This window comes from Hyperolius riggenbachi, chromosome 7, assembly GCF_040937935.1.
Source record: "Hyperolius riggenbachi isolate aHypRig1 chromosome 7, aHypRig1.pri, whole genome shotgun sequence".
Classification (NCBI taxonomy): domain Eukaryota; kingdom Metazoa; phylum Chordata; class Amphibia; order Anura; family Hyperoliidae; genus Hyperolius; species Hyperolius riggenbachi.
The window spans coordinates 158,132,146-158,150,135 of record NC_090652.1 but is presented as its reverse complement, the minus strand read 5'-3'; the positions used below and the strand labels follow the sequence as shown (position 1 = coordinate 158,150,135).

The 17,990-nt window shown below is 44.0% G+C and overlaps 1 protein-coding gene across 3 annotated transcripts in view; it reads right to left on the bottom strand.

Moving 5' to 3' along the window:
- Positions 1–17,990, bottom strand: part of GPRC5B (G protein-coupled receptor class C group 5 member B) — a 123,882-nt gene that overhangs the window by 85,463 nt on the left and 20,429 nt on the right. For all 3 annotated transcript variants that reach the window (XM_068244796.1, XM_068244798.1, XM_068244797.1), the window contains exon 2: positions 15,585–16,594. In XM_068244796.1, the coding sequence (XP_068100897.1) occupies positions 15,585–16,590 (1,006 nt within the window). In that variant the 5' untranslated portion in view covers positions 16,591–16,594. The remainder of the gene's footprint in view (positions 1–15,584; positions 16,595–17,990) is intronic.

Genomic DNA, 17,990 nt, shown 5'->3' with positions numbered 1-17,990 from the left:
GCCCAGTCAAAGTCCAGATCTAAATCCAATCGAGAATCTGTGGCAAGATCTGAAAACTGCTGTTCACAAACACTGTCCATCTAATCTGACTGATCTGGAGCTGTTTTGCAAAGAAGAATGGGCAAGGATTTCAGTCTCTAGATGTGCAAAGCTGGTAGAGACTTACCCTAGAAGACTGGCATCTGTAATTGCAGCAAAAGGTGGTTCTACAAAGTATTGACTCAGGGGGACAAATAATTACGCACACCCCACTTTGCAGTTATTTGTAAAAAATGTTTGGAATGATGTATGATTTTCGATCCACTTCTCACATGTACACCACTTTGTATTGGTCTTTCATGTGGAAATTGATACATGTTTGTGGCAGCAATGTGACAAAATGTGGAAACCGTCAAGGGGGCCGAATACTTTTGCAACTAATTATATATATATATATATATATATATATATATATATATATATATATATATATATATATATATATATATATATATATATATATATATATATATATATATATATATATATATATACATACATACATACATACATACACACACACACACAGGGAGGGATCCGTGCGGATCCTGGGGCTAGAGGAAGCCCCAGGTATGTATAAAACTTAATTTCAGTCCCTAAAGTAACTATTTATGTATTCTCTTTTCAATTCTGTTACTTTTGGTGTTTTATTTTGGTACTAAGTATATGAAAATAATTTTATTGCTTCTCCTTCAGTTCGCCGCTAAAAAAAAATTTCAAATGTCATAGGCCTCAGAACACAAACACCCCAAATTCTATTCTCTCGCTTGTCACGATTAAAACGGATACCCTATATACATAATCATATAGCTTTTTAGCTACACAATACACTGTTAACAATGAGCAGCACCAATTGATTTTTCAAGGCCATTTTATGCACCAAAAGTAATACAGTCATTCTTTATTAGCAAAGCCTGTGGAGCGTCTGAACAGTCAATAAAAGCCATCAATTTCACCATTCTGAAAACTACAGGGAGTGCAGAATTATTAGGCAAATGAGTATTTTTACCACATCATCCTCTTTATGCATGTTGTCTTACTCCAAGCTGTATAGGCTCGAAAGCCTACTACCAATTAAGCATATTAGGTGATGTGCATCTCTGTAATGAGAAGGGGTGTGGTCTAATGACATCAACACCCTATATCAGGTGTGCATAATTATTAGGCAACTTCCTTTCCTTTGGCAAAATGGGTCAAAAGAAGGACTTGACAGGCTCAGAAAACTCAAAAATAGTGAGATATCTTGCAAAGTGATGCAGTACTCTTAAAATTGCAAAGCTTCTGAAGCGTGATCATCGAACAATCAAGCGTTTCATTCAAAATAGTCAACAGGATCGCAAGAAGCGTGTGGAAAAACCAAGGCGTAAAATAACTGCCCATGAACTGAGAAAAGCCAAGCGTGCAGCTGCCAAGATGCCACTTGCCACTAGTTTGGCCATATTTCAGAGGTGCAACATCACTGGAGTGTCCAAAAGCACAAGGTGTGCAATACTCAGAGACATGGCCAAGGTAAGAAAGGCTGAAAGACGACCACCACTGAACAAGACACACAAGCTGAAACGTCAAGGCTGGGCCAAGAAATATCTCAAGACTGATTTTTCTAAGGTTTTATGGACTGATGAAATGAGAGTGAGTCTTGATGGGCCAGATGGATGGGCCCGTGGCTGGATTGGTAAAGGGCAGAGAGCTCCAGTCCGACTCAGACGCCAGCAAGGTGGAGGTGGAGTACTGGTTTAGGCTGGTATCATCAAAGATGAGCTTGTGGGGCCTTTTCGGGTTGAGGATGGAGTCAAGCTCAACTCCGAGTCCTACTGACAGTTTCTGGAAGACACCTTCTTCAAGCAGTGGTACAGAAAGAAGTCTGCATCCTTCAAGAAAAACATGATTTTCATGCAGGACAATGCTCCATCACACGCGTCCAAGTACTCCACAGCGTGGCTGGCAAGAAAGGGTATAAAAGAAGAAAAACTAATGACATGGCCTCCTTGTTCACCTGATCTGAACCCCATTGAGAACCTGTGGTCCATCATAAAATGTGAGATTTACAAGGAGGGAAAACAGTACACCTCTCTGAACAGTGTCTGGGAGGCTGTGGTTGCTGCTGCACACAATGTTGATGGTGAACAGATCAAAACACTGACAGAATCCATGGATGGCAGGCTTTTGAGTGTCCTTGCAAAGAAAGGTGGCTATATTGGTCACTGATTTGTTTTTATTTTGTTTTTGAATGTCAGAAATGTATATTTGTGAATGTTGAGATGTTATATTGGTTTCACTGGTAAAAATAAATAATTGAAATGGGTATTTGTTTTTTGTTAAGCTGCCTAATAATTATGCACAATAGTCACCTGCACACACAGATATCCCCCTAAAATAGCTAAAACTAAAAAAACTGAAAACTACTTTCAAAAATATTCAGCTTTAATATTAATGAGTTTTTTTGGGTTCATTGAGAACATAGTTGTTCAATAATAAAATTATTCCTCAAAATTACCACTTGCCTAATAACTCTGCACTCTGTGTGTGTGTGTGTGTGTGTGTGTGTGTGTGTGTGCGTGTGTGTGTGTGCGCGTGCGTGCGTGTGTGTGTACAGTGTGTCTATATACAACAATGAAGCATCATTTGTCACCTAAAGGTTTCACGTACAATCAAGTTAGGCAACAGAACTATCTGAGTATGTGCAGTGCCTGTTTCTCTGGTCATGAGAAGTGAAGATTGGAAGTCACATGACTGCTATCTCAGGGGATCTACAAACCACCTGCAAATTATGTTCACACTGCTGTACAATATGTATATTAGTGGTCAATTCCTGTGTTATGCTTTTACTGTTTCTGTGAACTGTGCACTTTTTGCTGCATGTGTAAATTGTGTCGTCTTTGCTGTATTTGATTGTAATATCCTACTCTCAATCCCTGTTTGTGCCAAGTCCAATTCTGGGAACTACCCAGTCTTGGTTGGCGAAATAGTTTTGATTTTGATTTCTGACTTTCTTTGTATGCATTGATGGGGGGGTGATCTTAAATTATTAACTGTAGTTTAAAAACAAATATAATCCTGAAGAACAATCTTAGTTCAAAATGCATCTTCATTTTAATAAAACTGTCTTAACATTAGATACATGTATCTGTATTTCTTAAACAAAGACTGGGTAATTAGCAGCTAATTAAACCATCAAACGCTTTAACTAAAGCACAGATGTGTAATGGATTACATTTCAATCCATTATCTCAGCCTGTGTAAAACCTCAGGATAAAACACAGGACAAAACAAGCTGACCTGGCAAACCTCTCGCCAGCAGAAATAAATGTGTCTGAATGGCAAAATATGTAACACATACTCAGTTTGCCATAAACCCTTAATCAGTTCTCTTATTCAAAATACTATCTGATTGTTCTGACCAGGGAGAAGATTAGAATCTGAGCAGAGAGTGATTGATTCCCTGCACACACAGCATACCGGTTCTCAATAGATTTCAGCAAGAATCTACTAAAAATTTACCAAACCGCAGTATTTCACCGTTTGATGTAGTCCAGCGATACGGCCCATCAGTCGGCCACCAACCTGCCCCAATTAACCTAAATTTTCCATCTTGTCTAATTGATATTTCCAATCGATGGAAGGCCAGCAAACACCAAGGATTGGCGTACCATCTGTAAACACTGATCTCTGCTGAAAGTTTAGCCATATGGTGGTAAATGGAATTCAACTATTCGTCAAGAGTTCAATGATGAGCAGTAAAAAAGGACTTGATCCTCTAGTGATCAGTATTAACAGGCTGGCAAACTGCATTAGATGTAAGTGTTACAGAAGCCATGTACAGTATCAGCTGGGCTCCAGCATGTAGCCTGGCCTCCTTACAGAAAAAGGATGCCGCTTTTCCTGTATCTACAGCACTAGTCATACAAAAGAGTCAAGGCCCTTTTCTTCTAGGGCACATGAGTTATGTACCAGAGCTTGGCTGATATGAGGCCGCAGTAACACATTTAATGCAGTTTTCTGACCTTTTATAACTCTTCCTTAGAGGATTGAGTAGTTTTTACTGGTCATCAGAGGTGCGTTTTAAACATTACCACAGAGGTGTGTAATAATGCTTGATCATTAAGCATCCTTGGCAGACTCTATACCTGTATAGACGCTAGTTTTTTTTTTACAAAACCTCAGGGCCCAAAGATGTGAAAGACTGCTTAAAACTTTAAAACTATCTACCTCACACCAATGGGCTAATGTTTTGTCTGATGCAATAAGATTTGTGGTTTGTCACAGTTTACTGTGCACCCCCGACAAAACCCCCTCTTATGGGGCAAACATGTTGATGTTTTTCTGTGAAACTTTGTACAGTTTGTATAGCACTTTATTACACTTGGTGGTTAATTAGTTAATTATTTGTTTCAGACACGTATGAGCCCATATATGTTTTTATTTAGATTACAAAAGTTATATTTTTTAGGTGGACATATAGGGCTTTTAGGTCACTCTACTGATCCCATGTATACAGATTATTCCTTCACCACTTTAGGCTACGGTATCTTGTGAGTTTATCATTGATAAAGTCATACAGTAAATGATTACTTCAAGTTATCAATCCTAAAGGGTATTGTACAAGCTACTGAATCATAGGGTTAATTTTTTACACATCTTTTTTTGGCTTCATTTTTGTAAGCCATACCGTGGAATCTGCTGTGTGTTTTACAGCTAATGTTAGTTTTAAATAATTTTACACATGCTAAAGACTAAAAGGTTTATTATTATGTTCTGAGGTCTTAAAACCGGGTCACGAAAGAAGGTGTAAGTTCTTTTAAAGCATAGCAGAATAACTTTTTTAGTAATCATTTTACAGACATTATGCAATTGTAGTTAGTACATTTTTTTCTAAGATACTTGAGAAGATGGTCATTTGTGTAAGCACCATCTGACTGCCCTTAAGGTACTTATAGAACAGATATTCTGATCTACCAAAGTGGCTGGTATTAGAGAATTTGGCTGACCATCTGCTGCCTGAATTATCTTTACACTCAACAAAAGACTATTCTCTGATAAATATCAAATCCATTCTTATGGATTTGGACACAGTCAACTCTCCAGAAAGACTTTGTGGGCTTTGGTTTGTCTCCTCTTTACTATGCAGATTTTGCAGTGTTTCTTCCAAAATTAGCATTTTGTTTTACACTTTTAAGAGAGTCACAATGACAAGGTAAAAAGTGAAGCTTTCATTGATTTGCCCATTACTCTTTTTTCTTGACAGATTAAGCAGCCACTGAACAGGCAACTGAGAGCTTGTTATTTGATGGACATTCACAAATACATTAAAGACCCAAAGAGTAAAGACATACTAACAGCACAGGCCTGACGACACTGCGGAAATCCTCCACAAGCGTATAAAACAACAGAACCTAGCTTTAGTGCAATGCACCTGTAGAGAGAAAGTGAGCACAGAGACAGAATGTATGTGTGTCCACCAATCTAGTCGCCACCCGGCGACGGTGAACACACAACAGCGGAAACCAAGTGGAAATGCAATCGCAAGAATGGCGATTGCCAACAGCGACACAAGACCGAGTAAAGACAGAGCATAAGTGTAGTAAGAAAGACACAGCAAAATATAATGATTAGAACGCCAAGGAAAATAACAAAACGCACTCGCTAAGCGCGGTCGCCGCACGAGAAGCGCAACAGCGACAAAACACGCTAATGGCGCGGTCTCCGCACAAGAAGCGCAACAGAGACAAAACGCAACAACCCTAACTAACCAATGTAACACGTAAATGAATAGAGAACGCGAACGCTTGCTAAACGGTTACCTCACCGAGCCTACAGCAAGCGTCCGTTCCAGACAAGACAGACAGAAGGAGAAACCAGTAGCAACCGCAGCTCTGGCCTACACTCCCAGACAGAGTACAGAAGGAACCACCGCCACTACCGCTAGGGCGGATGCGATCCCAACAGACAGAATTATTTCCTGTCGACCGCCGCTGGCAACAAGACAATCGCAACAGATAAACAGTACAAGGCAATACAGATAATTAACAACCTGACTACGCTAAAAGGAATGCCAGTGCACTCCCAAGGAATTACTCTAAGATAATCTTAGCAAACAATTAGCAAAGGCTGAGACTCAAGGTAAGTCTAGCAGGATCAAACCTTTATGACCAGCAGGGAATTCTGGGAGGAAAAGGTATTTATACTGCAAGCCATTAAAGGAAGTAGCTAAGCAATTTGCATGACAAGTGGATGCAAATTCCTCACCAGAACAGCAGCATTAAAACTCACAGAGTGAAGACGGGTCTCTTTTCCAGAGACCTGCAGCACCCAGACCTAAAAAATGGTCAAAAAGCTGTCTGCCTGTGCAGACAGCAGAGCAGATCATTACATATTTGCCACAAAAGTGATGGAAAAGATGTTTCAAGGGGTCTAACACCTGGAGGGGGGGGGTGGCGGAGTGGGATAGACGCCAAAAGTCCAGGGAAAAATCTGGATTGGACACAAAGCAGCGTTTTAGGGGCAGAAATGACATTGATTGCGAAATTGCAGGCCTAAAGTGCTTTAAAACATCTTGCATGTGTATACATCAATCAGGGAGTGTAATTAGAGTACTGCTTCACACTGACACACCAAACTCACTGTGTAACGCACCGCAAACAGCGGTTTGTGTAGTGACGGCCGTGCTGGACTGGTGCGCACCATGGCAAGATTGCTCTTCCTCACTCAGTGATGTCAGGTAATCTCTGACTGCCTTATCAAATTTCAATGGTTCTTTCTCTACCATTGGTAAAGCTTACATCTATTTTTTTAAATACTTCTTCTGGTTGCTGTTCAGTACCTGCAACGAGAATCTTTTATGGAGGGCAAGTCTGCCATTGTGAGTGACCACTGGTAATGGCCGGGGAATCCTGGTTCGATTCCGGTCCAACCACACATCCAAGGAAGGCAGCAGGCATGGCATGCACGTTCCGAGGTAGTGTTCAAAAATAACAATACAGGAGGACTTTCGAGGCCCTGCTGTATATGACACTGATAGACTGTACTACCTGTAACGAGAATCTGTTATGGAGGGCAAGTCTGCCATGCATTCAAGTGAACGGTATGCACTGACTGCCAGGTATAATACAATGTGCAGTCAAAGATGCAGTAAAAGGTATGCAGTGACAGCAAACAGCTGTTTGTGTAGTGATGGCCGTGCTGGACTGGTGCGCACCATGACGAGAGTGCAGGTGATGGCGGCTTTCCAGCCCATATGGTCGCCGGGCTGAGGTAGCTGAATGACAGAACAGTGACTGTCCAGCTGATCAAATTTGATCTGTCCACAAAGAAGCAACAACCTTATTATCTTTGGTGTGCCTGCCACCCCCCGAGACACTCGTATAGCCGGCGGTCATTGCTTCATTGTGATACGCAAGCCCCCTCACCGCGGCAAGATAATGATCACGAAGGGGAATGGGCACATGTACATGCCTTTTGTTTTGTTGTTGCAGCTGCACTGCAGGCAGAAAAATTAGGCAGGCATGTACACGCACCAGAAAAAATATAGCGGCCGCTGCTGGCCTTAAAAATTCAGGAATCTGCCTGGAGTTCTGGACCCTGTTGGTGGTGGTGGAGAAGGCAGTCAAGCGGCCTGCGGGCAGAGGTGCTGTGTGGGGAGCGACTTAGTCGTGGGGTAGGCAGACAGTCACACGGCGTGCAGGCAGAGATGCTGTGTGTGGGGACTGACTTAGTCTTTGGGCGGGCAGTAGCCCTCCAGGATCCATGCCTCATTCATTTTGATAAAGGTGAGGTACTGAACACTTTTGTGACTTAGGCGAAGTCTCTTCTCAGTGACAATGCCTCCAGCTGCGCTGAAGGTCCTTTCTGACAGGATGCTTGAGGCAGGGCAAGGCAGAAGTTGGATGGCAAATTGAGACAGCTCTGGCCATAGGTCAAGCCTGCGCACCCAATAATCCAAGGGTTCATCGCTGCTCACAGTGTCTACATCCACACTTAAGGCCAGGTAGTCAGCTACCTGCCGGTCCAGGCATTGGTGAAGGGTGGATCCGGAAGCGCTAAGTCGAGGCATTGGACTAAAGAATGTACGCATGTCCGACATCACCACGAGGTCGCTGGAGCGTCCTGTCCTTGCCTGCGTGGACATGGTAGAAGGATTACTGGCAGTGGTACCTTTATTGCGTTGTGCTGTGACATCACCCTTAAACGCATTGTAAAGCATAGTTGCTAGCTTGTTCTGCATGTGCCTTCAGGTGAGTTGGTAACATGCCAGCCACTTTGTGCCTATACCGAGGGTCTAGTAGCGTGGCCTCCCAGTACAGCTCATTCCCCTTGAGTTTTTTTTATACGGGGGTCCCTCAACAGGCTGGACAGCATCAAAGACGCCATCTGCACTAAGTTGGATTCAGATGTACTATCCATCTCCTCTTGCTCTTCCTCAGTGACGTCAGGTAAGTCCTCCTCCTCCCCCCAGCCACGAACAATACCACGGGAACGTCGAGCAGCACAAGCCCCCTGCAACGCCTGCTGCGGTTGTTCTTCTGCCGCCGCCTCCTCCTCCAAAGAAACACCTTCCTCATCATCTGAGTCTGACTCCTCTTCCCCACACAACGCTTCCTCCTCCTCCCCCCTCTGTGCTGCTGCAGGTGTTGAGGAATCATCTGTTTCTGTTGAAAATTGCTCCCACAACTGTTCCTGTTCACGCTCCTCCACAGCTTAATCCACCACTCTACGCACGGCACACTCCAGGAAGTAAGCGTACGGGATCAAATCACTGATGGTGCCTTCGCTATGACTCACCAGGTTGGTCACCTCCTCAAACAGCTGCATGAGCCTGCATGCATTTCACATGAGTGTCCAGTTGTTGGGCCAGAACATCCCCATCTCCCCAGATTGTGTCCTTTGACTGTAATTGTACAGGTACTGGGTGACGGCGTTCTCCTGTTCTAGCAGGCGAGAGAACAGGACCAGGGCCGAATTCCAGCGAGTCGGGCTATCACATATCAAGCGTCTCACCGGCAAGTTGTTTCTCTGCTGAATGTCCGCAAAGCGTGCCATGGCCGTGTAAGACGGCCTGAAATGCCCACACAACTTCCTGGCCTGCTTCAGGACGTCCTCTAAGCTTGGGTACTTTGACACAAATCTTTAAATGACTAGATTCAGCACATGTGCCGTGCAGGGTACATGTATCAGCTTTCCCAAATTCAACGTGGAAATGAGATTGCTGCCGTTGTCACACACCACGTTGCCGATCTCCAGCTGGTGTGGGGTCAGCCACTGATCCACCTGTTTGTTAAGAGTAGCCAGAAGAGCTGGTCCAGTGGGACTCTCCACTTTGAGGCAAGACATGTCTAAGATGGCGTGACACCTTCGTACCTGGCATGCAGCATAGGCACTGGGGAGATGGGGCTGTGTAGCTGGAGAGGAGATCGCAGCACCAGTAGAGTTGGACTGCCATTCAGCCAAGGAGGAGAACGATAGCGAAGAGGATGTAGCAGGAGGAGAAGGAGAGTCCCAATGGCCACAAATTTATGAAAGGCCTCAGAGTCTACCAGCTGGTATGGTAACAGCTGGCGAGCTAACAGTTCCACCAAGCCAGCTGTCAGACGCCGGGCAAGGGGGTGACTGGCAGAAATTGGCTTCTTGCGCTCAAAGATTTCCTTCACAGACACCTGGCTGCTGCGGGCAGAGGAGCAGGAACCGCTGAAGGACAGAGGCGGAGTGGAGGAGGGTGGCTGTGAAGGTGCAAGGCAGAAAGCGGCTGAAGATGCTGCACCTGAAGGAGGAAGAGGAGAAGGAGGGTGGCTTTGCTTTTGTGTGCTGCTTTTGCTCAGGTGCTCTTCCCATTGCAGTTTGTGCCTTTTCTCCAGGTGCCTTCATAAGGCACTTGTCCCTACGTGGGTGTTGGCCTTTCCACGGCTCAATTTTCGGAGGCAGAGAGAACAGATGGCATTGCTCTGATCTGAGGCAGACACACTAAAAAATTTCCAAACCGCTAAGCCTCCCTGGGGTGATGGTGGCATCAGCAGCTGACGTTGAAGGGCATGTTGGCTGGCTGTACATAGGTGGCGATACATGCCGCCAGACACTGCCACCAGCTGTTTCTGATGACGAGCTCCCCCTGCGTCTATCAGCAACTCTTCTCTTCCTACTCCTCTCTGACTCCCCCTCTGAACTGTCCCCCTGTTCATCTCCTCTATTGGGAACCCAAGTGGCATCCGTATCATCGTCATCATCATAATCATCCTGCCCAACTTCGCTTGTCTCAGACACCTCCAAAACTGCACCAGCAGCAGGTACTTCATCATCCTCTGCATAAGTAACTCCTGCAAACTGTCAAATGTAGAGGACGTGGTACTTGGAATAGCGCTGGTGGCTGCGGAAGATGAGGTGTTCTGTGTTAAATAGTCAACCACGTCCTGACAATCTTGGGAGTTGATGGGACGTGCCTTTTTCTGAGCACTGTACTTTGGTCCAGGGCTGCACGAAATCAGATCAGCACGACCTCGTACAGACCTGCCGGGTGGCCTTCCTCTGGGTCTGCCTCTACCGGTTTTGTCAGTTTTGTCCATATCGGGGAGGGGGGGGGGGATGAAGTGAAAGGTATGCACTGACTTGACTAATACAATGTGCAGTCACACAGGTGCAGTTAACAGGTATGCACGGAGTGGTATATCACACTGCGTGCACTCACGTAGGTATGTGGGTGCACTGAACACAACAGGTAGGTATATGCAGTGATGAGGTGGGTGCACTGAACACAACAGGTAGGTATATGCAGTGATGGGTAATACAATGTGCACCTGTCACACATAGACAGGCAGTGGACGGGCACAGTGACACTGCGTGCGCTCAACTCATGTAGGAAGGTGGGTGCACTGTGAACAACAGGTAGGTAGGTATATGCAGTAATGGGTATTACAATGTGCACTTGTCACACACAGACAGATAGCGGACAGGCACAGTGACACTGCCTGCGCTCACGTAGGTGGGTGGGCGCACAGTGAACAACAGGTAGGTATATGCAGTGAGGGGTAATGTACACCTGTCACACACACAGGTAGTCACTGAATGTGCTGGGCCTGGCAGTGGCACACACAGTATGAATTATCAATGCTGTCTATGCAACACAAGTGTCAGTGAGACACACAGAAAAAAAAATAGATCACAAGATTAGCTCTCAAAAGAGCTGTTGTGGGGTGCTATTGTAGCAATAAGATTTAACAAGGAGCAAGCTAAGAAGCCTACAAGAGCCTAACAAATCTTTCCCTATGAGAGAGTCTGCAGCAGCTGTCCCTTCTCTATTTACTGCAGGCACATGAGTAAAATGGCCGACGATGCCTGCCTTTTATAAGGGGAGGGGGGGGAGTGGCTCCAGGAGGGAGTGTAGTCTGATTGGCTACAATGTGCCTGCTGACTGTGATGTAGAGGGTCAAAGTTGACCCTAATGGTGCACTATGGGGGTGAATCGAACTTCCCGTAAAGTTTGTGGTTCTCCGCGATTGCGAACCCCGGAAGTTCGCTTGGAACCGTTGACAGGCAAACCGTTCGGGCCATCTCTATTTCTGAACAGTGTTTCAGTTCAGGACTCATTAGCAGAAGTTTCTGCACAGTCAGAGAAGGTTTACTTAATTGTGTCAAGTGAAGACTGTAAACACAAGATAAGGTTATCACCAGTTCGGATGTAGGATCTCCCTGCAGGAGAAAAGGTAAGTCCTGTGATTAACCCTTTGAATGCTGTTCTACTAAAAAAAAAAATTGTAGTCGTATATTGTATGCTGTAAATAATCTTTTAGAGCAAAGAAGAAATGCTCTGTTTCATTTCACTTTAAGTATCAATGTTTTTCATATAATCAGGGTAGATGGAAGAATCAACAGTTTTAAATGCACAGTAGTTGCAGTTAAAACTCTGCAGCCATTTGAAAACTGGTAACTCACAAGAGATGTTTTGATGCATTCTGGGAAATCTTTCACTGACATAAACCTGCAACTGAAAAGTAGTTGTAATAGAACAACACAAAACAGATTCTAAACAACTTTTCAGAAACTGTTCGAACATTCAAGACCAATTAACATTTATCTGCCGTAAGGCACCAAAATAGTCAGAAATAACCCTGAATGTATAGGATTATCAAGTCATTAACTCTCTGAAGTGAAAGTTCTACCAACTCCAATGTTTCTAGCGGCTGAACATGTGATTTTTCTCAAGGCTTCACACAGCCATAGTTACTTTGGAGAGCAGAGTTGGAGTCTCATGTTCTCCCTTTGTGACTGCAGGGTGGCCCTTGTGAACTCATTCCAATATAATGGCATCCACAGGTCATGAACCAAATACCTCAAAACGCACCATTGTAAAAGCTCATGCAACACAATAAAAGGTCAGGCACATAACTGTGATTAAACAACAGCTATTCGGTACATCATAACAGCTGCTAGGACTGCTTTACATAATGGGCTTTTTGGTTAGTGTCCATACCGTTTAAACAAAACCATGAGAGGAATGTAACATAAAACAATACTTTTTCTTCACAAATAAAACTGTATTGTAGAATTAAACCTAGGTGCGCACAGACAGTTGTGAACACACATATAGTGGTTTTCCAAGCATTTGTAAGGCAGCTGCCCATGATTATAAGGTGGATAACAAGTTGTTTAGCCACTCTCATTTCTACACCGCTGCAATGAACCTCACAGTTCACTTAGGAAGGCCATAGAATAAAGGCCCAGCCTATACACCTACTACACGCAGTTGAGCGGGGTTGATATTTATCATACTGTACACACTGGTCTGTACAGGCCACAGGTTTACACAATGTGTGGTTTCAGAGGACAATGAAATGCAATTCTATTCCACCCTCAATGTGCAATTTTAAATAAGGTCCAATGCTTAAAGGGAACTCGAAGTGAGAGGAATATGGAGACCACCATATTTATTTCCTTTTGAAGGATACATGAGCTGAATAAAATAATAGCAGATTTACTTACTTGGAGCTTCCTCCAGCCCCTAGGAGCCTAGGTGTCGCTCGCCACAGCTCAGCCTCAGCAAGTCTCCTGGGTTCTTTCTGTAGCGGCTTCTGCGCATGCGCGAGCTGCTTGCAGCCACGTTGCAAAGCACTGCAGGCTCCTAGGAACAAGACCATGAGAGGCGCATCCGCGTGCTCACACATGTGCAGAAGTCGCCAATCTGGCAGCCACTGGCGTAACAATAGGGGATGCAACCCCTGCTGTCGCGGGGGCCAGGGACCCACCTAGGGCCCGCTCAGGGACTGTTGGGGGGTAGGAGCGGTCGCAGCACAAGAGGAGAGTGTGGCAGATTGGTGGGGAGGGGGGACATTCCCCCCCCTCCCTCACCTGGGGCTCTCCTCTCAGCGTTCCCCCTCCTGCAATCATTGGTGGCAGCGGGCAGCAGCAGGATGAACACTGCAGGATTGCAGGAGGGGGAGCGCTGAGAGGAGAGCCCGAGGTGAGGGAGGGGGGGGGAATGTCCCCCCTCCCCACCGATCTGCCACACTCTCCTCTTATGCTGCGACCCCTCCTGCCCCCCAAAAGTCCCTGAGCGGGCCAGGATTTTTCTTTGCAGGGGGGCCCGGGGATTTCTAGGTACGCCCCTGCTGGCAGCCTTTACAGAGGGGACCAAAGGAGACTGGATGACAGCGGAGCTGCAGAGAGGGACATATAGTAAGTAAATCTGCTATTATTTTATTCAGCTCATGTATCCTTTAAACAATACCAGTTGCCTGACAGTCCTGCGGATCTCTTACTGCAGTAGTATCTGAATCACACACCTGAAACAAGCACCAGAAACATCTGCTTTGCATGCTTGTTCAGGGTCTACGGCCAGGCCGGATTTACCTTACAAGAGCCTATAGGCATAGAATTCCTGGCACTTTAGAGTTTGCCCTCCATGAACCTTCAACACCCCCCCCCCCCCACCAAAGTGCACCACAAGTGTGCTGGCTGGCACAGCTGTCAATTCTCACTTACCCATCATAGGTAGCTACAGGTGCCCCTTATTAAGTAGCCAGTGGTACCATCAATTTTAAGTAGCTAGAGGCGCCCCCAAGTATTGGGTAGCTAGAGGAACCTCAGTATTAAGTAGCTAGAGGGAAATCTCATCATTGGAATGCCGAGAGCAGGGTGAGTAACCTCTCATTTACACTCTTATCAGGACTCTGCATGGAGGGAGGCACTCGGGGAGGGAATTGAGCCGCCTTTACATCGCACGTGTCTACAGTGCCTTATGGTAAATCCGGCCCGATCTATGACTGAAAGTATCAGAGGCAGAGGATCAGCAGAACAGAAGAAAGTTGTCCTTTAAGTTTATCCAAGCCCCCTTCTACCTCCATTTTATTTGTTTATCAGGACAGACTGGATAACAGTTTTAACTTCTGTCAGGTTGCTCCTGCTGTCTTTATTCCCAGTTAGGACACTTTCCCTCACCCCTTGACCATGGAGCTACAATCAAGGATGTGATGTTTGGGTCAGAAGCTGTTACAGTCTGCAAAAAATCTACCACTTTTGAATCTTAATAAGAAATTTTTGAATAAAAGAAATGTATTAATAGTGTGGTCTCCTTGATAAAGGCAAGTCCAACCATTATAAGTCATTTATTTCCCCAAAATAACTCTGATCTGTTCTTCTGATCTGATTTTTTTCAGATATTATTCATCATGGTTCTAAACAAACTGCGCTACTGCGGAAGAAAAGCAAAAGTATTTCGCTTTTTATCTTGTTTATGACAGCACTTACAATATATTACTTGTACAACGTATGATGACAAGATCAGATTTTGAACTGGAAGCACGTTTCTGCTTTATGTACTTTTTTTGTATTGACTGAAAAAAAAACTCATGTTGGTTATTAAGTTTTAAAAATATGAGTGTACACCTGAATTTTTAAATAAAATGTGAAACAGTTTTACACTATGGAGATGGTTTAAATTTGATGTAATTGGTTCGTGGGAATGGGAGACACAGAAGGTGACCAGAAGTATGGACACAGGCAGAGAGGAGGCCTCGTTTATTGCCCCTAAAGCCCTGCAGACCCCTATAATTCAGGGTCAATATACAAACAGGGGGTTCCCCATCAAATGGGTGTGGTGGAGGTGCTCACTGGAATCAAGGGAATCCACTGTCTAGAGTACTGTATGGGCACTGTGGTGCTTTGAATTGCACAAATAAGGACTTGAGTGGTAGTGGTGGAAAAGTGGCACTCAGTATTTAGTTTGCCTAGTGAGGCACAAGCGTTGTAGTGCTAATCTCTGGTCTAAAAATTCGTAATTTGCAGTCACAATTGAAGTCAATGTAGACCTATTTTCCCTGGTGAACAGCCATTAACCATTTCTGATCCAAGGATCCATTCATGAAAATATCTACTAAGGTAATCAAAGAAATGATCAGCACTATAAAGTGTTACATCATCCCTGTATACATAAAGTGGAAAATAGGCCATTTAATGGTAAAAATGGATAAGAATGACTAATACTTGGCATTTTAAGTTACGGTAGATCCTTATTTCTAATATCAATACATCACATACATTCCGATAAGGTAACTGCATTTACTACTAACCTGCATTATGTTCATCCATAGAAAAAGCTTTATTCTCCATGTAGCTGCGGGGTAACTGGATATCTTCCTCAAATGGTGTTTCACGCATCCGAGGCTGAGATGTGTCAAAATAATTTGTAGTATTTTCCTGTGGTGCTGGCAAAATGGTACAATGAACCTCTATGATGGCATGAAAAATGAGAAATACCCATCCACTTGCCACCAGAGCAATGGCCAACGTAGGATCCTTCCACTGGTCTTTTCTCTTCAGTTCGTTGTTACCATAAAGGTACATAGTCATCCAGGCCACCCAAATTAATACAGAAAGAAAAGTTGTAATAATAAGGCATATTCCATTTTTTTTCCATTTTTGAAATTTTCCGCACAGTGTAAAAAGAGACAGACCAAAGGTGAGGACAATGAGAACCATCACGTAAATGAGAACCATGACAAAATCCATTGGCTCATAGCTGCAGGCCATCTTCTTATCCCTGACGACTGTTAAGATAATCCACTCAGTTGCAATAATGACTTGGACCAGCATTAGACATATAACCATTCCAACTAGGTGCCATCCAGATGGGCTCTTGCCATGCCTTACTAGCTTACGGATTCTCCAACCCTGAGCCAGAAGGCAAGAGAAACAAAGGGAGAAGAGGACACCCCACAAGAACCTTCTTGTGGAGCAGATAGCTTCATCTTCCTGAATAATAAATGCAAAGGCCAAGCCAAATAGCCCTAGAGTTCCCAGCAGAAACAGAAAATGTATTCCCAATGGACTTTTCTTCTCTTTTTCTGTGATGAAAGGAAGTCTTACCAGTAATATCAACATAAGCAGCAAGGTTGTAAGAACCCCTGCTCCAGCCACAGCCTCCACCACTATCCCCCAAATAGCATCCAGATCACAAAGGTAAACATAGCGTGGAAAGATGTCAAGTCCACAACCCCTTGACGTGGTGGAATTTTCAGAGGAGCTGTAGCCAATCACATAGAAGAGGAGCAGAACAATGGCTGGATGGGTTTTCATGTTTCTGCAGAATGACAACAAGAAAAAAATGTTATAGTTAAATCAGTAATCTGCATCGAAGTGTCTGACAGTATCACACTGCCCATAGTAGGTATTCATATTCCTGCTTTCAGACACCTTACTCATGAGGCCTGCTGTATTTATAAGGATTATTACTGATTTATATAAGGCTAGGCTCATATAAACAATACATATAATAAAATGATAATGCACAGGAATGGAATTAGCTGGGGTATGGGATCATCAGCGGCGAACTTCTATGCCATAATGCTAAGCATGACCTATGGCCTGAAGTCAGCTGGCCAATAGGGATGAAGTTTTGGGCGGTGATCAGGTTTGTGAACAGACGTTCCAGTAGGGACACCGATTTGGGAATGCCTCTGGCTAACTAACTTTAGGTCAGAGGTCATAATGGGCATTATGGGATGGATGGTTGTTGCTGGCAAACCTATGCTGCGGTGCATTACATATCCAATAATGGACAGTGTTTTTTCTGTTATTTTGCTTGATTTATTGTGTTTTAGCAGTAAAAAAACAAACAAAAAAAAACCACACATTTGAAAAACATGAACGATTACAAATATATACCTTTGTTTGGGTGGGGTGGGGGTGCCTTTGCTGGAGTGAATAGGTTTCTAATATTACCGGTGCAAAGTCTTCAAATCTGATATGTGATAACTAGGCGCTGTTCTCTACGAATCTAAAATATGTACACTTCCTTGTACAGTACTAACAAATAAATATTGACAGCTAAATCATCAAGGAATAGCTTATGTTGATGGTTACTGTGATTAGAACAACCCCAGGTTCATCTAAAACAAAAAAGGAGACCAGGAGCCCAATGGTGCAGAATCATGTAAGATTCAGAAAAGCAAATTGCTAAGTATGTATATACTCACAAAGGTGAGTTGCAAATCCTTGCAACCACCATCAGAGCAGGCGGGAAATTAACCCTCCCCGCCCAGTTTACCAGGTCTGTGACAGGAACGTCGCACTCCGGAAGTTCTTTAGGACAACTAAAAAACTATCACCTCTAAAAGCGGTGTAACAAGACACTTAAAACAGGGGTGGAGGTGCCCAATGCATAAAAGATAGGCTAATAAGCTCCTAATCTTATAAAGAGAGAGGGAATTGACATTGCGTTTTGCAAGTACTTGCAACACAGCCATAGAAGTTAAGACACCTGTTTTTTCATTGACCTGAGGAAGCGGGAAAGACCTTTTTCAATAAACTGGTCCAAATTCTTCAAGAGAGGTTAGATTCCCTCTCTGTTTATAGGATTAATAGCTTATTAGCCTATCTTTTATGCATTGGGTGCCTCCACTCCTGTTTTAAATCGTCAACGGGAATGCTAAACAAAATATTGCATTTTAATTTACGATATTTAATATTGTCCTGAT